Genomic DNA, 27,316 nt, shown 5'->3' on the forward strand with positions numbered 1-27,316 from the left:
GAGCCACTGTGCCTGGCCACCATCACTTTTTAAAGACGTCAGCATAGATTATAGAAAATAAATGCTCAGAGATCAGAGACCTAGGTTCCAGGACAAACTCTAGAACGTATTAACCTAATTGGTCAACTTAATAACTCTTTCTGACTATTTCCTCATATGTAAAATTTTTTAAAAAATCTGCCTTCTCAGGCAGGGGAAGAGGGAGGAGGGATAATCTATGTAAAAATGACTCAAAAATTCTAATATAGCATTAACATAATATATACTTTTTTGTCACAACTGTATTGGGTCATAATTAACAAAAATTATATATATTTAAGGTGTACAACATGTTTGATATACATATACACTCTGAAATGATGACCACAATCAAGCTAACATATCCCCTTACATAGTAACCAATATTTTCGTTTGTGGTAGGAACATTTAAGATCGGTTGGGCACGGTGGCTCACGCCTATAATCCCAGCACTTTGGGAGGCCAAGGCAGGAGGATCACTTGAAGTCAGGAGTTCAAGACCAATCTGGCCAATATAGTGAAACCCCATCTCTACTAAAAATACAAAAATTATCCAGGCAAGGTGGCGGGCGCCTGTAGTCCCAGCAACTTGGGAGGCTGAGGTAGGAGAATCACTTGAACCAGGGAGGCGGAGGTTACAGTGAGACAAGATCGCGCCACTGCACTCCAGCCTGGGTGACAGGGCGAGACTCCACCCCAAAACGAAAAAAAAAAAAAGAACATGATGTGAGATCTACTGGCTTAGCAAATTCTTCAGCATACAATATAATATTAACTAGTCACCATGCTGTACATTACTTCTCCGAAGGTATTCATCCTGCATGAAATAACTAATTCCTACTATTATTTTTATACCTCATTTTAAAAATGATTTTAGAAGCAATCACTATTCAAAAAACTAAAAGTAAAAGTCACTCTTTTACTTTACTGAATCTTCCAACTTGAGAAAAGAATGGAAAACATGAATGTTTCTTATGTAACTACCTGCTCACTGATTCCTGTTCCTCCATAAACACAGACCACTCTAAGTCCCAAAGTCTTGGAAAACTTCTTACACTCTTTAGTAATCTGTAAAGCCAGTTCTCGAGTTGGAGTCATGATGACAGCTGGAAAGATAAATACATCAGTAGCCTAACCACCAAAATTCTTAAGGCTATGCTTTAAAGTATTCAATTTCACCTCTACAATAAAGTTCAGATTGTTTCACCTATTTTTTTTTTGTTATGCATTTCTGAAAACTATTTCAAAAGTTGTATAACAGCAGAGGTTGTGGGGAAGGATAAGTATAAGCAGAGTTTAAAAACATGCTAAAAGAAGATAAATGACAGTTAAATGCCTCATCCAACCCTCAGGAAAATAAATACTTGGTTCAATAGAACGCAAATAGTTTTCTAATGCAAATCACAGAACAAAGAAAATCAAGTGACTCACTGTGCCACAGAAGCCATACTGCTGCTTCCAGAAACAACTTTGGTCTGAGGGGCACAGACGGAGGAGAGATATACTATGCCCCGTGTTCCTAAGAGAAAAGCTGAACAACTTTCCAAAACCCTATTCAACTTTGCAAGAGTTATCTCTGCCAAGATGATCAAGAAACCAGAATCTAAACAACTAATCTTGAATGAAATGCTGGCATTATAGCCTGTTAAGGCCAAAAACTACCTAGGAAAATATGTTTCCCTAGTATCTTCCATGTTGCCTTTGTATATCCACTGATACTGGGCTAACAAACCTCAATATAAATAAACAGATAGATGCACGAGGAGTCTACCTGCCAAGTCAGAGTTTAAAAACTGAGCTGTGCCAGGAGCGGCTGTTTTTGTACTTCTGAGATGTCACTCCAGAGCTCTGAAGATTCTCACTCCACCTGCTGGTAAGGGGAAATCAGCCCCAAAGTGCCAAATTGATAAAGAAAATGTACATAAAGACATCTTCACTATCATAATTAAGAACATTATAAACTATAAGGTCTTTCTCTTTGACAACAAAGCTGTTATTTGAAAAACAGTTTAATGAAAATAACTGTACCTATTGGCCCCTCTCCTTCTTCTAATGACCTCTGATCCATGATGTGTCTAAACATGGGCAACAGAAAAGCAATGGTCTTTCCACTTCCTGTTTTGGCAATGCCAATCAAATCTCGTCCAGACATTATAGCAGGAATAGCTTGGGTTTGGATGGGCGTGGGCTTTTCATAGCCATGCCTTAAAAAGAAAACCAAAGGAAGGTAAGAATTGAGATTACTGGGCCCCAAAGAGGTCCCATGTGTTCCCATAAAAATAAACTTCCAAAAGGCTGTATATATTCATACAATAAAATACTATTTGGCAATAAAAAGGAATGAAGTACTACCACATTCTACAATATGGACTAACCTTGACAACATTATGTAAAGTGAAAAAGGTCAGTCACTAAAGACTATATATTGTTTGATCCCATTTACATGAAATGTTAGGAATAGCCAAATCTATTCTAGAGACAAAAAGTAGATTAATGGTTGCCCAGGGGTGGGGAGAGGGGAGAAGACTGACTACTAATGGACAAAAGTTTCTTTTTGGGATAATGAAAAATTTAAAATTTAGGCAGGGCGCAGTGGTTTGTGACTTAAATCCCAGCATTCTGGGAGGCTGACATGGGAGAATCATTTGGGGCCAGCAGTTCAAGACCAGCCTGGTCAACATAGTGACACCCCATCTCTTAAAAAAAAAAAAGGGGGGCCACGCTTGGTGGTTCATGCTGTAATCCCAGTACTTTCAGAGGCCACGGCGGGTGAATCATCTGAGGTAGAGAGTTCGAGACCACCCTCACCAAAATGGAGAAACCCTGTACCTACTAAAAACACAAAATGAGCCAGGCGTGGTGGCACATGCCTGTAATCCCACCTACTTGGGAGACTGAGGCAAAAGAATCGCTTGAACCCAAGAGGCGGAGGTTGCAGTGAGCAAGACAGAGCCAATGCACTCCAGCCTGGGCAACAAGAGTGAAATTCTGTCTCAAAAAAAAAAAAAAGGTTGGGCACGGTGGCTCATACCTGTAATCCCAGCACTTTTGGAGACCGAGGCGGACGGATCATGAGGTCAGGAGTTTGAGACCAGCCTGACATGGTAAAACCCTGTCTCTACTAAAAATACAAAATTAGCCAGGCGTGGTGAGGCAAACACCTGTAGTCCCAGCTACCTGGGAGGCTAAGGCAGGAGAATCATTCGAACCCGGGAGGCAGAGGTTGTGGTGAGCCGAGATCACGCCACTGCACTCCAGCCTGGGCAACAGAGTGAGACTCTGTCTCAAAAAAATAAATAAATAAAATAAAATAACAAACAAAAAAAAATTCAAAAAAATTTTTCAAAAATTAGACTATTGTAATGGTTGCACAACTATAAAAATACACTAAAAAACATTAAGTTGGCTGGGCACAGTGGCTCATGCCTGTAATCCCAGCACTTTGGGAGGCTGAAGCGGGTGGATCATGAGGTCAAGACATCAAGACCATCCCAGCCAACGCGGTGAAACCCCGTCTCTACAAAAAATACAAAAATTAGCCAGGCGCAGTGGTGCACTCCTGTAATCTCAGCTACTTGGGGGACTGAGGCAGGAGAATCGCTTGAAGCTCAAACCCAGGAGGTGGAGGTTGCAGTGAGCCGGGAATGCACCACTGCACTCCAGCCTGGTGACAAAGCGAGACTCTGTCTTAAAAAAAAAAAAAAAAAAACAACAACAAAAAAAACTTGCATTTTTTTTTTTTTTTTTTTTTTTTTTTTGTTGTTGAGACGGAGTCTCGCTCTGTCGCCCGGCTGGAGTGCAGTGGCCGGATCTCAGCTCACTGCAAGCTCCGCCTCCCGGGTTTACGCCATTCTCTCGCCTCAGCCTCCCGAGTAGCTGGGACTACAGGCGCACGCCATCTCGCCCGCTAATTTTTTTGTATTTTTTTTAGTAGAGACGGGTTTCACCGTGTTAGCCAGGATGTCTCGATCTCCTGACCTCGTGATCCGCCCGTCTCGGCCTCCCAAGTGCTGGGATTACAGCTTGAGCCACCGCGTTTTTTTTTTTTTTTTAAAAGACAGTCGGCCGGCGCGGTGGCTCAAGCCTGTAATCCCAGCACTTTGGAGGCCGAGACGGGCGGATCACGAAGTCAGGAGATCGAGACCATCCTGGCTAACACCGTGAAACCCCGTCTCTACTGAAAAAAAATACAAAAAACTAGCTGGGCGAGGTGGCGGGTGCCTGTAGTCCCAGCTACTCGGGAGGCTGAGGCAGGAGAATGGCGTAAACCCGGGAGGCGGAGCTTGCAGTGAGCTGAGATCCGGCCACTGCACTCCAGCCTGGGCGACAAGAGCTAGACTCCGTCTCAAAAAAAAAAAAAAAAGACAGAGTCTGTCTCTGTCACCAGGCTGGAGTGCAGTGCCACAATCCCAGCTCACTGCAACCTCCGACTCCCGGGTTCAAGCGATTCTCCTGCCTCAGCCTCCCAAGTAGCTAGGACTACAGGCTAGCTGGGACTACAGGCATGCGCCACCACATCCAGCTAATTTTTGTATTTTTAGTAGAGACAGGGTTTCATCATGTTGGCCAGGATGGTCTCGATCTCTTAACCTCGTGATCTGCCTGTCTTGGCCTCCCAAAGTATTGGGATTACAGGTGTGAGCCACAGCGCCCAGCCAAGTTGCATAATTTAACCAGCACTCTGGGAGGCCAAGGTGGGGGGATCACCTGAAGTCAGGAGTTTGAGACCAACTTCACCAACACGGCGAAACCCTGTCTCTATTAAAAATACAAAAATACAAAAATTGGCTGGGTGTGGTGGCGGGTACCTGTAATCCCAGCTACTTAAGAGGCTACGGCACAAGAATCGCTTGAACCCGGGATGCAGAGGTTGCAGTGAGTCAAGATCGTGCCAATGCATGCCTGAGGGAAGAGGCAGGAGGCTGTCTCAAAAAAGAAAAAAATAAATAAAAAATTAAAAAAGCCAGGCACGGTGGCTCATGCCTGTAATCCCAGCACTTTGGGAGGCTGAGGCAGGCAGATCACCTGAGGTCAGGATTTCAAGGCCAGCCTGGCCAACATGGTGAAACCTGGTCTCTACTAAAAATATTTTAAAAATTAACCAGCCGTGGTGGTGCACACCTATAGTTCCAGCTACTCAGGAGGCTGAGGCAGGATAATTGCTTGAGCCCGGGTGTCTGAGGTCACAGTGAGTGCGGTGAGATCGCACCACTGTACTCTACCCTGGGCAACAGAGCAAGATTCTGTCTCAAAAAAAAAAAAAAAGCAGTTGTATAATTTAAAGGGTAAATTTTGATATGTAAATTATCTCAATAAAACAATTTTTCTAAACGTTTTAAGTTTTTTTAGAGTAAAAATGTAACTCAGGGAGACATTGGTGTGAAAGGACTATTTTGAGCAGCAAGACACAGAAAACATAAACAACCACCAACCACTTACTTTTTGAGGGAATTTAAGATCTTCATGGAAATTCCACACTGGACCCAGGATTTAATTGGTTTGGGACAACCTTTTCCTTTAACTGTAATGCCCTCCATTTCCAATCGAAACACATTTACCTCTACAAAACAAAACCCAGATTAAAAGTTCTTAAATATTGTTCTATTGGTGTCTTCTACTTTTCAATTAGGCATAAGATTAAGAATCTTTAACTCTTATGCCAGGCCCAGTGGCTCACACCTGTAATCCTAGCAACTAGCACTTTGGGAGGCAGACGCAGGCAGATCCCTTGAACCCAGGAGTTGAAGACCAACCTGGGCAACATGGTGAAACCCTGCCTCGACAAAAAGTACAAAAATTAGCTGGGTGTGGTGGCACACGCCTGTAGCCCCAGCTACTCAGGAGGCTGACATAGGAAGATCACCTGAGCCTGTCGGGGGGATGCGGCGTGTGGTAGGAAATCAAGGCTGCAGTGAGCCATGACTGCACCACTGCACTCCAGCCTCCAGCCTGGGCAATGGAGGGAGACCCTGTCTCAAAATAAAACAAAACAAAACAATTTTTTAAATTTTTGTATTTTTTTTAGTAGAGACAGGGTTTCACCATATTGGCCGGGATGGTCTCAAACTACTGACCCTCATGATCTGCCTGCATCCCAAAGTGCTGGGATTACAGGCATGAGCCACTGCGTCCGGCCTACTTTTCTGTATTTTAGTAGACGGGGATTCACTCTATTGCCCAGGCTGGTCTCCAACTTCTGAGCTCAAACAATGCGCCCACCTCAGCCTCCCAAAGTGCTGGGATTACAGGGGTGAGCCAATGCACCTGGCCAATTAATTTTTGATCATTTAAAAAATATTTCCAAAACACCCTCCTTCATCAGACACTATCCACATTTCTCTTGAGTAATGTGAAATGTATCCTCTTCTGTTAGTAAATGAAAAAATGGAATTTTACCTTCTTGAGACATTTTTGCTAGTTCTGGAACTTCGACATAGAAGTTTTTCCTAAATGGCTCATATTCAATTTTTCCATGATCAACTGGTTCTAGAAGCTTTCGCTGTTTTGTTTGATACCCTGTAAGGGCTGTCTGAAGATCAACTTCTTCCTCCTCTGAAGAATACTATAGTTTAAAAGAAAAAAATTAAAGAGGTAAGCTCATTACTATTTTCCTCTTGTGGGAAGCAATACTCCTAGCTTTTCAAAACTTCCTCTCCTAGAAACTACTCTAATTTTTTTACTTTCTGCAATACACTGTTTGACCCACAAGATTTTTATAGTGCTCCAGCACACTTAAACGTCTTAATTTTAAAATCACCTCAAATGATGTATGTCACCTTGAATTAGAAATACATCAAGAAGCTCCTGAAGAATTTTTCAACTTAGTTTTCTTTTTCTTTGCCCTTTAGAAAGTTAAAATGCCAATATAAAGCTAAAACAGTAATGATCAGAGATGGCTCTAATAAGGTTTTGCTATTGTTTTTACTATATAAATCTTTACGTGTTAATGGAAAGAAAGTTAATTCATTCTGTTACTTCATTTTTTTCTCTCCATATTGTATGCCTGAAGTGAGCTGATGAGGGGCAGAAAGATCATACAGTTAGGAATGAAAGACTTCAGAATGTTCCACTAAATAGATATTTAACTAGATACTATTATACTACTAAGAATAGCAAGAATGTCTCCCAATTCTAGGAATTTCTCCTAGTTCACATAAACGAAAAGCACATCTCCATGAATGCTTTCTAATAAATGCTTCCAGGATAGTGTCATAAACAAAGTCAAAATTAATGAAAAATCACCTCCATGGCATCCTGGTCATTCTCCATCAGCTCACCTTTCTTCTTATCAGAATCCACAACTGCTTTTTTGGTTGTCACAACAGTGACAACTTTTGTGACCGTTGGCCCAGACTTCTAAAATAAAGAAGAAATATAGAATATTTTGCAAAGCTGGCCGGGCGCGGTGGCTCAAGCCTGTAATCCCAGCACTTTGGGAGGCCGAGACGGGCGGATCACGAGGTCAGGAGATCGAAACCATCCTGGCTAACACGGTGAAACCCCGTCTCTACTAAAAATACAAAAACTAGCCGGGCGAGGTGGCGGGCGCCTGTAGTCCCAGCTACTCGGGAGGCTGAGGCGGGAGAACGGCGTAAACCCGGGAGGCGGAGCTTGCAGTGAGCTGAGAGCTGGCCACTGCACTCCAGTCCGGGCGACAGAGCGAGACTCCGCCTCAAAAAAAAAAAATAAAAAAAAATAAAAAAAAATAAAAGAATATTTTGCAAAGCTGAAACACAAGTTATATGACAGCTGAAGCCCACAATAACTGACAAAATTTCGTCTTTAGTTTCTTTTTTTAGTGACATGGTCTCCATCACCCAGGCGTGAGTGGTGTGATCATAGCTCACTGTAACCTCAAACTTCTGGGCTCAAGGAGTCATCCCATCTGTCCTCCTGAGTTGCTAAGACTGTAAGCACATATCACCAAACCCAGTTAATTTTTTTTGCTTTTTAGTATAAAGAGTCTTGCTATGTTGCCCAGGCTGGTCTTGAACTGCTTGGCTCCAGTAATCTACCGGCCTCAGCCTACCAAAGTTCTGGGATTGCAGTTGTGAGCCAGGGCATTGAGCCAACTGAGTTATTAAATGAAAATAGAAACAACAGACTGTTTTTCTCATTAATTTATATAAATTTTTAAGCATAATATAATTATATTTTATAATACATCCGCTTATCATTTACTGTATTATAGATAATTCTATATAATATTATTATATATACTTTATTTATTTATTGAGATAACGTTTTGCTCTTGTCACCCAGGCTGGAGTGCAATGGCATGATTTCAGCTCACTGTAACCTCTGCCTCCTGGATTCAAGCAATTCTCCTGCCTCAGCCTCCCCAGTAGCTGGGATTACAGGACCCGCCACTATGCTCGGCTAAGTTTTGTATTTTTAGTAGAAACAGGGTTTCACCATGTTGGCAGGCTGGTCTCGAACACCTTATCTCAGGTAATCCACCCACCTAAGTCCCTGCAAAAGTGCTGGGATTACAGGCATGAGCCAGCGTGCCCAGCCAATTATATATATATATATATAAATATATATATTTTATATATATATATTTTTTTCAGACTGAGTCTCATTCTGTCTCCCAGGTTGGAGTACAGTGGTGTGATCTAGGCTAATTGCTCCCAGTTCAACCTATTCCCCTTCCTCAGCCTCCCAAGTAGCTGGGATTAGAGGCATCCGCCATCACACCCAGCTAATTCTTGTATTTTTAGCAGAGATGGTGTTTTGCCATGTTGGCCAGGTTGATCTCTAACTCTTGACCTCAGGTGATCGTCCGCCTCGGCCTCCCAAAATGTTGGGATTACAGGCATGAGCCACCACATCCGGCATGATTATATATTTTCAAACTACTACTAGGCTGGGCACAGAGGCTCATGTTTGAAATTCCAGCACTTTGGGAGGCCAAGACAGGAGGATCACTTGAGTCCAGGAGTTCGAGACCAACCTGGGTAACACAGCGAGATTCCACCTCTATAAACAATTAGCCAGGTGTAGTGGTACATGCCTGTAGTCCTAACTAAGAAGATTGAAGCAGAATGATCTCTTCAGCCCAGGAGTATGAGGTATGATCATGTCACCGCACTCCAACCTGGGTAACACAGCGAGACCCTGTTGCTAAAAAACATTTTTTTAATTAAAAAATAAAATAAGGCCAGGTGCGGAGGCTCACACTTGTAATCTCAGCACTTTGGGAGGCCAAGGCGGACAGATCACTTGAGGTCAGCAATTCAAGGCCAGCATGGCCAACATGGTGAAACCGTCTCTACTAAAAATACAAAAATTAGCCAGGCATGGCGGTGGGCACATGTAATTCCAGCTACTCGGGAGGCTGAGGTAGGAGAATCACTTGAACCTGGGAGGCACAGGGTGCAGTGAGCAGAGATAGTACCACTGCACTCCAGCCTAGGCAACAGAGCAAGACTCCATCTCGAAAAATAAAATAAAATAAAATAAATAAATAAATAAATAAAATAAAATAGGGTGGGTGCAGTAGCTAATGCCTGCAATCCCAGCACACTGGAAGGCCAAGGGAGGTGGATCACCTGAGGTCAGGAGTTCAAGACCAGCCTGGCCAACATGGTGAAACCTCATCTCCACTAAAAATACAAAAATTAGCTGGGCGAGGTGGCAAGGGCCTGTAATCCCAGCTACTCAGGAAGCTGAGGCAGAAGAATCACTTGAACCCAGGAGGTGGAGGTTGCAGTGAGCTGAGACTGTGCCACTGCTCTCCAGCCTAGGCAACAAAAGCGACACTTCATCTCAAAAAAATAAATTAAATTAATATAAAAAAATAAAATGAGGCTGGGCATGGTGGTTCACACCTGTAATCCCAGCACTTTGGGAGGCCGAGGTGGGAGGATCACCTGAGGTCGAGAGTTCGAGACCAGCCTGACCAACATGGTGAAACCTGGTCTCCACTAAAAATACTAAAATTAGCCAGGCATAGTGGCAGGCATCTATAATCCCAGCTACTTGGGAGGTTGAGGCAGGAGAATCGCTTGAACTCGGGAGGCGGAGGTTGCAGGGAGCCAAGATTGCGCCACTGCACTCTAGCTTGGGCAATAGAGCGAGACTCTGTCTCAGAAAAATAAATAAATAAATAAACAAACAAATAAATAAATAAATAAATTTTTAAAATGAAACAAAATACTACTAAATGGTATTTTCCAATCACTAGGCAAGCCAGGGGCTTATACTGGGAGCCTGAATAAACCAATAAATAAAACAGGTAAAAGTCACTGCCCTTAGAGTGCTTACATTTTAGAAGGGAGAAGGGACACACTGTAAACACAAAAAAACATACAATTTGTCAAAATGTAATAAATGCTATGAAAAAGAGGAAAAACAGAATCAAGTGAGGGTCATCAAGGAGTATCAAAGATGCAGCTGGGCATGGTGGCTCATGCCTGTAATCCCAGTATATTGGGAGGCCAAGGCAGGTGGATCACTTGAGGCCAGGAATTCGAGACCAGCCTGAGCAACATGGTAAAACCTCATCTCTACCAAAATACAAAAATTAGCCAGGAGTGGTGGTTCACACATGTAGTTGCAGCTACTTGGGAGGCTGAGGTAGGTAGACTGCATGGGCCTGGGAGGTGGAGGTTGCAGTGAGCCAAGAGAACACCACTACACTCCAGCCTGGGAAACAGAGAGAGACTGTTTCAAAAAAAAAAAAAAAGAGTATCAAAGACAGGAGTGCTAGAGAAGTCTCCAGAGAACTTATTAAAAAGGTTAATGTGTAAGCAAAGATATTAAACAAAGGTGATAGTGTTAAAAGAGTGACTTTTGAAAGAACACTTATAGCTAAAATTTGCCAGTATCTTTGGTACTTAGAAAAAGTACTGCCATCTCTCAGATGAGGAGAAAGAAAACTGTTAGCTTTATAAAATCATGCAAATCAGTAGGACAATGCAATGGAGAATTCAAGTTACCCAAAAGGAAATAGAAATCTTTAAAAATAAGAAATTCCATACCTTTTCATTTCCCCCACCACCTTTTACACTTCTCATGTTAAATTTTTTTACTTCCTCTTTCACTTCTTCCATGTAAGCATCTAATGGATCTAACTCCTCACCCTCCATTTCATTTCCTTCCTTTTCAGCTTCTGCAGGATCATCTTCATCATCTAAAATACCAGAATACACTTTCTTTAAACATCTGTTTCAATATGCAATATTTCACAATCAGACCACACCCCACCTCTCTAACCTTTTCTCCCACTGCCCAAACACCCCTTTTCCAATTACGCCAGCCATCCAGCAGTCCAAATGCTCACATTCGGAGGTTTTTCCATTTTTACATGAACCATGTATTACTTTTGAATATTAACAATGACAAAATAAATATGAATAAAATATAAACTGTTTGGTTGTAAAAGGGTCAAAAGATTAATTATGCCAAAAAAGATGATCTCCAATAATAGATTTTACAGCTATACAGCTGGATGCAGAACTACAAACTTTCTCTGCTAAATGACTTTTTTTGTTTCTTTGTTTCCTCTTTTTTTTTTTTTTTTTTTGAGATGGAGTCTCGCCCTGTTGCCCAGGCTGGAGTGCAGTGGCACAATCTCCGCTCCCTGTAAGCTCCACCTCCCAGGTTCACACCATTCCCTTGCCTCAGCCTCACAAGTACCTGCCACTACAGGCGCCCACCACGCCTGGCTAATCTTTTGTATTGCTAGTAGAGACAGGGTTTCACCATGTTAGCCAGGATGGTCTCAAACTCCTGACCTCATTATCCGCCCGCCTCAGCCTCCCTAAGTGCTGGGATTACAAGCATGAGCCACCACGCCGTTTTTTTTTTTTTTTTTTTTGAGACAGATTCTCATTCTGTGGCCCAGGCTGGAGTGCAGTCACGATCTCAGCTTACTGCAACTTCTGCATCCTAGGTTCAAGCAATTCTCCTGCCTCAGCCTCCTGAGTAGCTAGGATTACACGCGCATGCCACCACACCTGGCTAATTTTTGTAGTTAATAGAGATGGGTTTTCACCATGTTTGTCAGGCTGGTCTCGAACTCCTGACCTCGTGATCCACCCAGCTCAGCCTCCCAAAGTGCTGGGAGTACAGGCATGAGCCATCACGCCTGCTAAATGACATTTTCAATTACAGTTGATCCCTGAACAACACAGGTTTGAACTGCATGGGTCCACATGGAAGTAAATTTTCTTCTGTCTTTGCCACCCCAGAGAGAAGACCAACTCCTCCTCCTCTTCTTCCTTCTCAGCCTACTCAATGTGAAGACGACAAGAATGAAGACCTTTAAGATGACCCACTTCAACTTAATGGACAGTAAATATATTTTCTCTTTCTTGTAATTCTTTTTTTTTTTCCGAGACAGAGTTTCGCTCTGTCGCCAGTCTGGAGTGCGGTGGCATGATCTCAGCTCACTGACTACAACCTCAATCTCTCAGGTTCAAGCGATTCTCCTGCCTCAGGCTCCCAAGTAGCTGGGACTACAGATGTGTGTCACCAGGCCCAGCTAATTTTTGTATTTTTAGTACAGATAGAGTTTCACCACGTTGGCCAGGATGATCTTTATCTCTTGACCTTGTGAACTGCCCGCCTCGGCCTCCCAAAGTGCTGGGATTACAAGCGTGCACCAGCGTGCCCAGCCTATTAATTCTCTTAACAACATTCTTTTCTCCAGCTTACCATATTAAAAGAATATAGTATTTAATACATAAAGCATACAAAGTATGTGTTATTCAACCGTTCATGTTATTGGTGAACAGTAAGCAGGTAATGCTTAGTTTCTGGGGAGTAAAAAGTTATATGTGGATATTTCACTGTGTGGGGGGGGTTGGAGTGCTGAGCTACCAAGTTGTTCAAGGGTCAACTGTATTTCTTCTCTTTCAATACCTTTCAATCACAGAAGATGGTGTATCTTAGTTATGTAGAAAAGATTAGATTGTCTTGAATTAAGATATCATGACTACTTGGCTGGGCGTGATGGCTCACACTTGTAATCCCAGTGCTTTGGGAGGCAGATTACGAGGCCAGGAGTTCGAGACCAGCCTGGCCAACACAGTGAAACTCCATCTCCACTAAAAATAGGCCAAGATGGGCAGATCACAAGGTTGGGAGTTCGACACCAGCCTGGCCAATGTGGTGAAACCTCGTCTCTACTAAAAATACAAAAAAATTAGTTAGGCGTGGTGGTGTACACCTGTAATCCCAGCTACTCTGCAGGCTGAGGCAAAGAATTTCTTGAACCCAGGAGGTGGAGGTTGCAGTGAGCCAAGATCACGCCACTGCACTCAAGCGTGGGCAACAAAGCGAGACTCCGTCTCAAAAATAAAAAAAGACACCATAACTACTTATAGACAGAATCTATTTAAACCATTCTTTGGAACTTTCACAGAAAATGAACCAAAATCTCATTTTCCTATAAAATTATACAATCTTCTACTTTACTAAAATCTCAAAAGTCAAAATCAGGTATGAAGGGAAATGTTTCCATCCTAAATTATGAAGTATCAGCAGACAGGCACAGTGGTTTCCACCTGTAATCCCAGCAGTGAGAAAAGTCAAAGCAGCAGGCTCCCTTGACCCCGGGAGTTCGAGACTAGCTGGGCAACATATTGAGACCCTGGCTCTTCAAAAAATGACAAAATTAACAGGGCATGGTGGCTCACACTTGTAGTCCCAGCACTTTGGGAGACCAAAGTGGGAGGATCACCTGAGGTCAGGAGTTTAAAACCAGCCTGGCCAACATAGCAAAACCCCACCTGTACTAAAAATACAAAAATTCAAAAATTATCCGGGCATGGTGGCAGGTGCCTGTAATCCTGGCTACTTGAAAAGCTGAGGCTCAAGAGAATAGCTTGAACCTGGGAGGCAGAGACTACAGTGCCACCTGGGTGACAAAGTGAGACTCAGTCAAAAACGAAAAAAGAAAAAGACAAAATCAGCCAGGCATGGGGGCTACCCTGGAGGCTGAGGCAGAAAAATCACTTGAGTCCAGGAGGTCGAGGCTGCAGTGAACCATGACTGTGCCACTGCACTTCAGCCTAGGCAACAGAGTGAAACTCTACCTCCAAAAAAATAAAAAAGAAAAATCAGAAGAGGGACTTGAAAGCATGCCCTTAATTTACTCTCCTTATTAACATTCACATTGCTAGTAATATATTAAAGAGCTATTTACTGGCTATGCTCATAAGCACTCAATGATTCATTCTAAAGTAAAATCAGTGATGCTTACTAAACACAATTTTATATTTCAAATTACAACATAAATATTAAAAGGGGCTTTTACAATCTCAGTTCCACTTCTGGGTATATACTTCACAGAATTCAATACAGAGACTCAAACAGATATTTATACACCAATGGCCACAGGATCATTACTCACAATAACGAAAAGGCAGAAACAATCAAATTATCCAACAGCAGGTGAATGAACAAACAAAACTTGGCATATATATACAGTGAAATATTATTCAGTCATACAAAGAAAGGAAATTCCGAGATGCTACAACATACGTGCACCTTGAAGACATTATGCTAAGTGAAATAAGCCAGACACAAAAAGATAAGTATTTATCATGATTCCACTTATGTGAGGTAGCTCGACTAAACAAATTCAGAGACAGAAAAGAGAACAAAGGTTATGAAGTAGCGCGAAAAGGCGCCACAGAGTTATTTAAAAGGTGCAGAGTTTCTGCATGGAATGACCAAAAAGTCATGGAAACAGACAGTGGTAATGACTGCACAACACTGCAAATGTATTTATCACCAAACTGAAACTTGAAATGGTAAACAGGGCCGGGCGCGCTGGCTCACACCTGTAATCCCAGCACTTTGGGAGGCCGAGGCAGGCGGATCACGAGGTCAGGAGATCGAGACCATCCTGGCTAACATGGTGAAACCCCATCTCTACTAAAAATACAAAAAATTAGCTGGGTGTGGTGGCGGGCGCCTGTAGTCCCAGCTACTTGGAAGGCTGAGGCAGGAGAATGGCGTGAACCTGTGAGGCAGAGCTTACAGTGAGCCAAGATTGCGCCACTGCACTCCAGCCTGTGCAATAGAGCGAGACTCTGTCTCAAAAAAAAAAAAAAGAAAATGGTAAATAGTGTATTATGCATAGTTTTCAACAATAAAAAAGATTAAAAATCCCTTATGAAATATTATTCACATAATATTCTACATGAGTTTTTATACAGGCTATCAGGCTAAAAAAATATACCATCATCGTCCTCTAAACTCCATTTTTTCCCTTGTTTCATCTCTTCGATTTCCTTTTTCAGTTCTCCTATGTTTTCCATAGCCTTTTTACGTTGCTCTTCTCGCCATTTTTCTACTCTTTCTTTTCGCTTTCTCATTTCTTCTTCCAGCTTATTCTGGTCAAAGTTCTTGGGGAATAAAATAAAGAAAGAGATGGAGGAAAATAAAAAGAAAAATCAAATTTAATAATTTTGCTCCAAGTGACATTCCAGTAAGTTCTTCAAAGTATAAACAAGGGGAAAAAAGGCATATATACAAACTCCTCAGGGTAGACTTAAATCACACACCTTTATAAATATATACACAAATATATTACCAAAATGAAATCACAAAAAAAGCATCTTCAATAAGAAAGCCAAAAGATATATTTCAAACACTATAAATTAATCTAATTTTACTTGCATTATGCACACATAAATTTTATTTCTTCCTAACAATAGAAACTAAAGCAATTAGCAAGCAAAGTTTCCCAGTTATTGTCAATTTTAATCCCCTAAACTCCTCCAAAACTGCCTCTATGAAAAGCAATTTTTCTATTACAAGCTAGAAAGTAAATGACATCAACATGATAAAGAAATTTTGTGACCAGGCACGTGGTACATGCCTGTGGTCCCAGCTACTTGGGAAGCTGAGGCTAGAGGATCCCTTGAGCACAGGAGGTTGAGATCAGCCTCGGCAACAAAGGGAGACTGTGTTATTAAGAAAATAAAAGTTTAGGCCAGGCGTAGTGGCTCAAGCCTGTAATCCTAGCACTTTGGGAGGCCAAGACGGGCGGATGACGAGGTCAGGAGATCGAGACCATCCTGGCTAACACGGTGAAACCCTGTCTCTACTAAAAAAAATACAAAAAACTAGAAGGGCGAGGTGGCGGGCGCCTGTAGTCCCAGCTACTCGGGAGGCTGAGGCAGGAGAATGGCGTAAACCCAGGAGGCGGAGCTTGCAGTGAGCTGAGATCTGGCCACTGCACTCCAGCCTGAGCCACAGAGCAAGACTCCGTCTCAAAAAAAATAAATAAATAAAAGAAAATAAAAGTTTATGGCCAGGCACAGTGGCTTACACCTGTAATCCCAGCACTGCAGAAGCTGAGGTGGGTGGATCCCTTGATGTCAGGAAGTAAAGACCAGCCTTGCCAACATGGTGAAATCCTGTCTCTACTAAAAACACAAAATTAGCTGGGCATGGTTCCCCATTCCTGTAGTCCCAGCTACTCAGGAGGTTGAAGCAGGAGAATTGCTTCAACTCAGGAGGCGGAGGTTACAGCGAGCTCGAGATCACGTCATTGTACTCCAGCCTCGGCAACAAGAGCAGAACTCCTGTCTCAAAAAAATGAATAGGCCAGGCTCATGCTTGTAATCCCAGCACTTTGAGAGGCAGAGGCGGGCAGATTGCCTGAAGGCAGGAGTTCGAGACCAGTCTGGCCAACATGGGGAAACCCCATCTCTACAAAAAATACAAAAAAATTAGCTGGGCATGGTGGCATGTGCCTGTAATCCCAGCTACTCGGGAGGCTGAGGCAGGGGAATTGCTTGAACAAGGGAGGCAGAGGTTGCAGTGAGCCGAGATCACACCACCGCACTCTAGCCTGGGTGACAGAGCAAGACTCCATTTCAAAAAATAACAAACAAATAAATAAATAACAAAATTGGCAAAAGATACGAATACGCCATTCAAATAAAAGTGAAAATGGTTAATAAACTTGAGAAAATGGCCAGATGCAGTGGCTCAAGCCTGTAATCTCAGCACTTTGGGAGGCCGAAGCAGGTGGAACACCTGAGGTCGGGAGTTCGAGACCAGCCTGACCAACATGGAGAAACCCCATCTCTACTAAAAATACAAAATTAGCCAGGCATGGTGGCACATGCCTGTAATTCCAGCTACTCGGGAGGCTAAGGCAGGAGAATAGCTTGAACCCAGGAGGTGGAGGTTGCGGTGAGCCTAGATCACGCCATTGCACTCCAGTCTGGGAAACAAGGGCAAAACTCTGTCTCAAAAAAAAAAAAAAAAATTTAGAAAATACATTCTTATTAAATTATAAATACATATTATATTCACAGCATTTAAATATTCACTCATTTAAGATATGTAGCTGAACATAAGGAATACCAATCACTTCCTAACAGATTGGAAAAATTAAACTTTGAAATTCCCATGGGGGCAACGATGTACAGAAACAAATGTATTCACGTCTAAAGTCTTTTTTTTGGTTCTTTGGTTCTGGGTTTTTTTTTTGAGACAGTCTCGCTGTCACCCAGGCTGGAGTGCAATGGCATGAACTCGGCTCACTGAAATCTCCGCCTCCCAGGTTCAAGCCCCCGAGAAACTGGGATTACAGGCACATGCCACTACACCTGGCTAATTTTGTATTTTTAGTAGCGACAGAGTCTCACTGTGTTGGCAGGCTGGTCTTGAACTCCTGACCTCAAGTGATCCACCTGCCTCGGCCTCCCAAATTCCTGGGATTACAGGCATGAGCCACAGCACCTGGCCTCATGTCTAAATTCCTAAGTCTAAATTTTTTTTTTCAGACAGTCTCGCTGTCACCAGGCTGGAGTGCACTGGCGGGATCTTGGCTAATTGAAATCTCCAAGTCCTGGGTTCAAGACATTCTCCTGCCGCAGCCTCCCGAGTAGCTGGGATTAAAGGCATGCGCATCCACAACCAGCTAATCTTTTTATTTTTAGAAGAGACAAGGTTTCACCATGGTGGCCAAGATGGTCTCAATATCTTGACCTCATGATCTATTCACCTTGGCCTCCCAAAGTGCTGGGATTACAGGTATGAGCCACCATGCCCGGCCTTCGTGCTTTTTTTGAGACAGAGTTTCGCTCTTGTTGCCCAGGCTGGAGTGCAATGGTGCGATTTTGGCTCGTGCAACCTCTGCTTCCCAGGTTCAAGTGATTCTCCTGCCTCAGTCTCCCAAGTAGCAGGGATTACAGGCACGTGCCACCACGTCTGGCTAATTTTTGTATTTTTAGTAGTGATGGGGTTTTACTATGTTGGTCAGGCTGGTCTAGAACTCTTCACCTCAGGTGATCCACCTGCCTTGGCCTCCCAAAGTGGTGAGATTACAGGCATGAGCCACCATGCCCAGCCTCAAGTCTAAATTTACACAAATTTTTTGGAAGGCAACTGATAATGTTCATATGGTAAGACTGCATTTTTATGTAAAAAGAGATAATGTGTATAGATGTGCAACTTCTTTAAGAAAATTTTCCCACAGGGGTAAATATTATTTAATCTTCCTTTTTATCTTTCACATCTGGTTATTTTAAAATAAAGCTTACAGCATTAAAAAGAAAAAATTTGTCGTCCTAGAAACAAGTTTGTTTTTGTTTTTGAGACGGAGTCTTGCTCTGTCGCACAGGCTGTAGTGGCCCAATCTCAGCTCACTGCAAGCTCCGCCTCCCGGATTCACACCATTCTCCTGCCTCAGCCTCCCAAGTAGCTGGGACTACAGGGGCCTGCTACCACGCCCGGCTAATTTTTTTTTTGTATTTTTAGTAAAGACAGGATTTCACCCTGTTAGCCAGGATGGTTTTGCTCTCCTGACCTCATGATCCGCCCACCTTGGCCTCCCAAAATGCTGGGATTACAGGCGTTAGCCACTGCACCCAGCCCATAGAAACAAGTTTGATGCATGCCTGTAGTCCCAACTACTTGGGAGGCTGAGGCAGGAGAATCGCTTGAACTCAGGAGGCGGAGGTTGAAATGAGCCGAGAATGTGCCACTGCAGCACTCCAGCCTGGGCAACAGAGCGAGACTCTTACCTCAAAAAAAAGAGAAAGAAACAAGTATGATATACAATTATTTTTAAGTTAATAAACATACGCCAGCATCTTTTTCTTTTTCATCCTCCTTGTCATCTTTGTCTTTTTTCTTCTCTTTAGAGCTTTCCCCACCATCAGTTTTCTCTTTGGACCTAGATCTACCAAAAAATAAAAGAGACAAGAGAAATATCATTCATTTGTGCTTAGAAACATTCATTATTAAATACTTTTTTTTTTTTTTTGAGACAGTGTCTCACTCCGTCGCCTGGAATGGAGTGGAGTGCAATGGCGTGATCTTGGCTCATTGCAACCTCCACCTCTCGGATTCAAGCGATTCTCCTGTCACAGACTCTCAAACAGCTGAGATTACAGGGGCAAGGCACCACACTCACAATTTTTGTTTTGTTTTTTTTTTGAGACAGAGTCTTGCTCAGTCCCCCAGGCTGGAGTGCGGTGGCGTGATCTCGGCTCACTGCAAGCTCCGCCTCCCGGCTTCATGCCATTCTCCTGCCTCAGCCTCCCGAGTAGCTGGGACTACAGGCGCCCGCCACTACACGCCGGGCTAGTTGTTTTGTATTTTTAGTAGAGACAGGGTTTCACCGTGTTAACCAGGATGGTCTCGATCTCCTGACCTCGTGATCCGCCCGTCTCGGCCTCCCAAAGTGATGGGATTACAGGCATGAGTCACTGCGCCCGGCCAATTTTTGTATTTTTAGTAGAGACAGGTTTTCACCATGTTGGCCAGGCTGGTCTTGAACATCTAACCTCAGGTGATCTGCCTGCCTCAGCCTCTAATATATATTAGAGAAATATTATAATATTAATATTCCTCATGCCTGGGATTATAGGCATGAGCCACCTTGCCCGGCCTTAAAATACTTTTACAGGTGGGGTGAGGTGGCTCACACTTATATTTCCAATGCTTTGGGAGGCCAAGGCAGGAGGATCAATTGAAAACAGGAGTTAGGCCGGGCGCGGTGGCTCAAGCTTGTAATCCCAGCACTTTGGGAGGCCGAGACGGGCGGATCACGAGGTCAGGAGATCGAGACCATCCTGGCTAATACGGTGAAACCCCGTCTCTACTAAAAATTACAAAAAACTAGCCGGGCGAGGTGGCGGGCGCCTGTAGTCCCAGCTACTCGGGAGGCTGAGGCAGGAGAATGGCGTAAACCCGGGGGGGCGGAGCTTGCAGTGAGCTGAGATCTGGCCACTGCACTCCAGCCTGGGTGACAGAGCGAGACTCCGTCTCAAAAAAAAAAAAAGAAAGAAAACAGGAGTTAAAGAGATCAGCCAGGGCAACATAACAAGATCCAATCTTTCCAAAAAACTCTAAGAATTAGCTCGGTATGGTGGTGTGCACCTGCAGCCCTACCTACTGAGGAGGCAGAGACAAGACGATCACTTGAGCCCAGTAGCTCGAGGCTGCAGTTAGTTATGATCCCATCACTGCACTCCAGCTTGGGTGACAAAGTGAGACCCTGTCTCTTAAAAAAAAAACACACACAGGTCAGACATAGTGGCTCATGCCTGTAATCTCAGCATTTTGGGAGGCCAAGGCAGGAAGATCATTTGAGCCCAGGGGTTCGAGACCAGCCAGGATAATATAGTGAGATGTCGTCTCTATTAGATTAAAACAAAAAATACATAAGTACACTTACTAGATTTCTATTCCACTATTTAGGTAAGAAATAAACTTCTAAGAGTCAACTGTGTTTTCATATTCCATTAATAAACACCTGGAGGCCAGGCACAGTGACTCATGTCCGTAATCCCAGCACTTTGAGAGGCCGAGGCAGGCAGATCACGAGGTAAGGAGACTGAAACCAACCATCCTGGTCAACATGGTGAAACCCCATCTCAGCCGGGCACAGTGGCTCATGTCTGTAATCCCAGCCCTTTGGGAGGCCCAGGCAGGTGGATCACATGAGGTCAGGAGTTCTAGACCAGCCTGACCAACATGGTGAAACCCCATCTCTACTAAAAATACAAAAATTAGCCAGGCTTGGTGACAGGAGCCTGTAATCCCAGCTATTCGGGGGTGGGAGGTCGAGACAGGAGAATCGCTTGAACCCGGGAGGCGGAGGTTGCAGTGAGCTGAGATCCGGCCACTGCACTCCAGCCTGGGCGACAGAGCGAGACTCTGTCTCAAAAAAAAAAATACAAAAAAATTAGCTGGGCGTTGTGGCAGGCGCCTGTAGTCCCAGCTACTCAGGAGGCTGAAGCAGGAGAATGGCATGAACCTGGGAGGTGGTGTTTGCAGTGAGCCGAGATCACACCACTGCACTCCAGCCTGGGCAACAGAGCGAGACTCTGTTTCAAAAAAAAAAAACAAAACTTGAAAATATAATGGGCCGGGCACGGTGGCTCACATCTGTAATCCCAGCACTTTGGGAGGCCGAGGCAGGCGGATCACGAGGTCAGGAGATCGAGACCATCCTGGCTAACATGGTGAAACCCTGTGTCTGCTAAAAATACAAAAAATTAGCCGGGCGTGGTGGCGGGCGCCTGTAGTCCCAGCTACTCGGGAGGCTGAGACAGGAGAATGGCGTGAACCCGGGAGGCAGAGCTTGCAGTGAGCCAAGATCGCGCCACTACACTCCAGCCTGGGGCAATGAGCAAGACTCCATCTCAGAAAAAAAAAAAAAAAAAAAGAAAATATGATGAAAAAAATTAATTCCATGATTAATCCCATGACACGAATGGGAAGCATTACTAAATACTTGAACATACTATATACAAACAACGAAATTTAGGTAGGATAGTTAAAATGTGATAAATGAAGAAACAGACCTATATTCTGCAAGATAATTTATATGTAATAACATTTAAAATCCCAAGAGACATGCATTTTGAATGTTCTAATGTTCTAATGATTTTTGGGGGCTTGAGACAGAGTCTCTCTCTGTCAGCCAGGCTGGAGTGCAGTGGCACAACCTCAGCTCACTGCAACCTCTGCCTCCCGGTTTCAAGCAATTCTCCTGCCTCAGCCTCCTGAGTAGCTGGGATCACAGGTGTGCGCCACCACACCTGGCTAATTTTTTATTTTTAGTAAAGACGAGGTTTCACCATGTTGGTCAGGCTGGTCTCAAACTCCTGACCTCGTGATCCACCCGCCTCGGCCTCCCAAAGTGCTGGGATTACAGGCGTGAGCCACTTCACCTGGCCTTCTAATGATTTTCTAATGTTAAAATAACCTGCCATTCTTGGAATAAACCCAGCTTGTTTATGCACCCCAACTTACGGCATCTCATAACGAATAAAATTTCTTAATTTTAATGTAATCAAATTAGTCCATCTTTTTTCTCCTTTATAACTGGTGCTTTTTAAAGTCATTTAGAAATCCTTCCAGATTTGATGTAAGATACCTAGAGGTGCCGGGCGCGGTGGCTCAAGCCTGTAATCCCAGCACTTTGGGAGGCCGAGACGGGCGGATCACGAGGTCAGGAGATCGAGACCATACTGGCTAACACAGTGAAACCCCGTCTCTACTAAAAAAAATACAAAAAAAAAAACTAGCTGGGTGAGGTGGCGGGTGCCTGTAGTCCCAGCTACTCGGGAGGCTGAGGCAGGAGAATGGCGTAAACCCGGGAGGCGGAGCTTGCAGTGAGCTGAGATCCGGCCACTGCACTCCAGCCTGGGTGACAGAGCGAGATTCCGTCTCAAAAAAAAAAAAAAAAGGTTCCTAGAGGTGAAGAAGATACTCTCTAGTACTAAAACTTCTAAAACGTTTAGAATTTTGCCATCTAATTTGGTCTTTGCTTGGAATTGCTTTTTGTTCACAGAATATGGTAGGCAGTCTTATTTCATAAAAGGATACTAGATATCACTAGAACAATTTTTTAAATTTTCTGGCCAGGCTTGGTGGCTCACACCTGTAATCCCAGCACTTTGGGAGGCCGAGGTGGGTGGATCACGAGGTCAGGAGATCCAGACCATTCTGGCTAACACAGTGAAACCTCATCTCTACTAAAAAATAAAAAAAATTAGCCGGGCGTGTTGGCACACGCCTGTAGTCCCAGCTACTTAGGAGGCCGAGGCAGGAGAACTGCTTGAATACGCGAGGCCGAGGATGCAGTGAGCCAAGATTGCACCATTGCATTCCAGCCTGGGCAACAGAATGAGACTTTGTCTCAAAAAAAAAAAAAATTCTCCACTCATTACAGCATCACCGCTGTCACCTAATCAAATTATCATGTGTATGGATGAGTTTCTGGGCTCTTTACATGCTTCACCAATCTGTTTGTCCACTGCTACACAAATTGCACATTGTCTTAATTTCTGTAATTTTTTGGTTTTTTTTTTTTTTTTTGAGAAGCAGTTTCACTCTTGTTGCCCAGGCTGGAGTGCAATGGCACGATCTCGGCTCACTGCAACCTCCGCCTCCTGGTTTCAAGCTATTCTCCTGCCTTAGTCTCCTGAGTAGCTGGGATTACAGGCAATATGCCACCACACCCAGCTAATTTTGTATTTTTAGTAGAGATGGGGTTTCTCCACGTTGGTCAGGCTGGTCACGAACTCCCGACCTCAGGTGATCCGCCCACCTCGGCCTCCCGAAGTGCTGGGATTACAGGCGTGAGCCACCGCACCCAGCCTAATTTCTGTAACTTTTAAGACAAGTCTTGGCTGGGCGTGGTGGCTCACGCCTGTAATCCCAGCACTTTGGGAGGCCGAGGTGGGCGGATCACTTGAGGTCAGGAGTTCCAGACCAGTTCGGCTAACATGCCAAAATCCTATCTCCACTAAAAATATAAAAATTAGCTTGGCATGGTGGTGGGAACCTGTAATCCCAGCTACTTGGGAGACAGAGGCAGGAAAATTGCTTGAACCCCAGAGGCAGAGCTTGCAGTGAACTGAGATTGTGCCTCTGCACTCCAGCCTGGGTGACAGAGTGAGACTGTCTCCAAAAAAAAAAAAAAAAAAAAAAAAGTATTCAACTCCAACTTCATTATTAATCACGGAAATGCAAACTGAAACAATAACAGTATTATTATTACACATCTGTCCAGTAGGCAAAAATTTAAAGGACTGACAATTCCAAATACTGAAAAGGGCATGGGGTAACAGTATTCTCACCCACTGATAGTACAAGTATCATTAGTACAAACTCTTTGAAAAGCAATTTGAGATTAACTACTAAAAATAAAGCTATGTTTATTCTACAACCAAGCACTTTCACTTCTAGAAATGCATACTAGGAAAAAGTTACGTGCATATATACCAGGAGATACACACACAAAAGCTAATAGCCCAAAGGTAAAAACAAACATCCATTTTCAGCAGAACGGCTAAATTATGGGATATTTATACCACAGAATACTACTCAGCAACAAAAATGAACTACTGCTGTTAAGTAACATGTGAATCTCAAACAATGTTGAGCAAAGACACATATGAACACATGACTCCATTCATGTAAAGATAAAAAGAAAACATAAATCTAAATTTTTTTTCCAGATGCAAATGCAGGTGTAAAACTATAAGGAAATGAAGAAAATTACTAGCACAAAAGTCAGCAGTGGTTTCACCTAGGAGGTAGAGAGATTAGAGAAGATAAATGGAGGACTTATGGGATACTGACAATGTTTTATTTCTTGACTTTGATGGTGGGCATATGATGTTTGTTTTATAATTACTTAATAAACTACATGTTTTTTTGTTTGTTTTTTTCTGAGACAGAGTCTTGCTCTGTTGCCCAGAGCTGGAGTGCAATGGTGCCATCTCAGCTCACTGCAACCTCTGCCTCCTGGTTCAAGCATTTCTCCCACCTCAGCCTCCCAAGTAGCTGGGATTACAGGCATGTGCCACCACGCCCAGCTGATTTTTGTTTTTAGTAGAGATGGGGTTTTACCATGTTGGCCAGGCTGGTCTTGACCTCCTGATCTCGTGATCTGCCTGCCTCGACCTCCCCAAGTGCTGGGATTACAGGCATGAGCCACCGCGCCCAATCTTAACTATATATTTATATTTTGCTCACTTTTTCTGAATTTATATTTTGTTTTTAACTGAAATAGAACTTCCAGAATGGGCAGAGTGGCTCACACCTATAATCCCAGGACTTTTGGAGGCCTAGGTGAGAGGACCACTTGAGTCTACAAGTTTGAGGTTAGTGAGCTATGTTCTTGCCACTTCACTCCAGCCTGGGCAACAGAGTGAGACCCTGTCTGAAAAGAAAACGACAGTTTCTACAAAGATGTCTGTAAAATACATTTCCAATCAATAGTATGTATTAAATAAGAATACAACATATTGACTGTTAAAACTGACAGAATCTAGTATTTTCCAGCTGAATTATAAACATTATAACCGATTAAAATAAAACACTGCCAACAGTTCATGGTAGGAGCCAAATACAGTTAATTCTCTACAAAAATAAATTTAAAGGAAAAAAAAGAAAGGTGCAGAGAAGGGAAGCAGTCCCCAATCTGCATTATAGATGCAGCCCAATGATAACATTACCTATTCTCAATTTTCTTGCTTTTATTGCCAGGACTGGAGGATCGGGATCGCCGGCCCCGACTTCTACTCCTTGAGCGTCTCCTGTCTCTACTTCGAGATCTTCTTCGCTCTCGGCTTCTGTCTCTCTCTCTACTTCTGGAACGCCTGAAAGGGGGACACTTTTCATTTATTCTATGACCAAATGGAGTTACTATTTCAGATCAGGATTCTTTCCTGAAAGAATCTTAATTACTACCATTATTAAAGGCAGAGGTCTCAATGAAGTAAAGCCAAGTCTTACAAGTGCTCAATGAAAGAAATGAGAATACTAATTTTTTTTTTTTTTTTAGACAATGTCTCAGTTCTGTCACCCAGGCTGGAGTGCAGTGGCACAATTGCAGGTCACTGCAACCTCCGCCTTCCAGGTTCAAGTGATTCTCCTGCCTCAGTCTCCCCAGTAGCTGGGATTACAGATCTGCACCACCATGCCAGGCTAATTTTTTTTTTTTTTGGAGACAGAGTTTCACTCTTGTTGCCCAGGCTGGAGTGCAATGGCACAATCTCGGCTCGCCACAGCCTCTGTCTCCTGGATTAAAGCAATTCTCCTGCCTCAGCCTCCTGAGTAGCTGGGATTAGAGGCATGCGCCACCACGTCCAGCCAATTTTGTATTTTTAGAGATGGGCTTTCTCTATGTTGGTCAGGCTGGTCTCGAACTCCCAACCTCAGGTGATCTGCCTGCCTCAGCCTCCCCAAGTGCTGGGATTACAGGCATGAGCCACCATGCCAGGCCAGAGAATACTAATTTCATAAAGATGTTTGTGAAAAAACATAATAAATCTGTAATTAACATCGATTTAAAATTGATGGTCTAAGATAGAATATCTAGTTTCAGATAGCCTAAACCTAAGTATAAGGATGGGCATAATGGGGCTACTAAAAGATCACTGATCTGAAGATGAAGAGGCAAGAATTTCTATCCTGCTACTCCTGGTAACTAATGACATGATACAGGTCAGATCTCCAACTTTCTGGGTCTCAGTTTCATCATCTATAAAATATGGAGACTTCACTTGACATCTATCTTTGATATCCTTCTTGCTCTAAAATCTTATGATTCTACTTTCACACCAAAAAGTCAAAGACCAAATGTTAAATAACCATTTTCACTTAAGTACTTGAATTAATTGTGTGAAATTGTCCTAGGACCACAAAATGTGAAAATGAATTAGCACTATCCACATTGTCGCGGGAGAATATTTTCTCTGAATCCTATGTAACACCAATGTACTCCAATGTCTGAAAAGGATGAAGTTAAATTCTTTCTGTGATCCACTCACAACACAACCTTGTCTTCCCTTCCTATTTTAATGAGAAACTGGGCAAGGTATGGTATCTCATACCTGTAGTCCCAACCTTTTGGGAGGCCACTAGCAACACAGTTAAGACCCCTATCCCTATGAAAAGCTGTTTTTAACTGGCTGGGTGTGGTGTGCACAGAAGATTACTTTCTATTTTTCTGTTATGAGATGGAGTCCTGATCTGTCGCCCAGGCTGGAGTACAGTGGCACCATCTCGGCTCACTGCAACCTCCGCTTCCCGAGTTCAAGCAAGTATCCTGCCTCAGCCTCCCGAGCAGCTGGGAATACAGGCATGCACCAACATGCCGGCTAATTTTTTTTTTTTTTGAGACAGAATTTTGCTTTTGTTGCCCAGGTTAGAGTGCAATGGCATGATCTCTGCTCATCGCAACTCCACCCCCACCGGGTTCAAGTGATTCTCCTGCCTCAGCCTCCCCAAGTAGCTGGGATTACAGGCATGCACCACCATACCTGGCTAACTCTTTTTTTTTTTTTTTTTCAGT

At 43.4% G+C, this 27,316-nt stretch overlaps 1 protein-coding gene across 2 annotated transcripts in view; it reads right to left on the reverse strand.

Annotated features, from left to right (window-relative positions):
• DDX46 (DEAD-box helicase 46) overlaps positions 1-27,316 on the reverse strand; it is a 79,025-nt gene that overhangs the window by 44,755 nt on the left and 6,954 nt on the right. For both annotated transcript variants that reach the window (XR_004430059.1, XM_033181176.1), the window contains exons 3-11: positions 25,476-25,619; positions 19,081-19,177; positions 15,215-15,380; positions 11,004-11,155; positions 7,261-7,374; positions 6,415-6,580; positions 5,458-5,578; positions 2,047-2,222; positions 1,003-1,124 (exon numbers count right to left, since the gene is read on the reverse strand). Coding sequence is in view for 1 of the 2 variants with exons in the window: in XM_033181176.1 (XP_033037067.1) it covers positions 1,003-1,124; positions 2,047-2,222; positions 5,458-5,578; positions 6,415-6,580; positions 7,261-7,374; positions 11,004-11,155; positions 15,215-15,380; positions 19,081-19,177; positions 25,476-25,619 (1,258 nt within the window). In the remaining variant the exon portion in view is untranslated. The remainder of the gene's footprint in view (positions 1-1,002; positions 1,125-2,046; positions 2,223-5,457; positions 5,579-6,414; positions 6,581-7,260; positions 7,375-11,003; positions 11,156-15,214; positions 15,381-19,080; positions 19,178-25,475; positions 25,620-27,316) is intronic.

The sequence above is a fragment of the Trachypithecus francoisi genome, unplaced genomic scaffold (assembly GCF_009764315.1).
Source record: "Trachypithecus francoisi isolate TF-2019V2 unplaced genomic scaffold, Tfra_2.0 Lachesis_group2, whole genome shotgun sequence".
Classification (NCBI taxonomy): Eukaryota; Metazoa; Chordata; class Mammalia; order Primates; family Cercopithecidae; genus Trachypithecus; species Trachypithecus francoisi.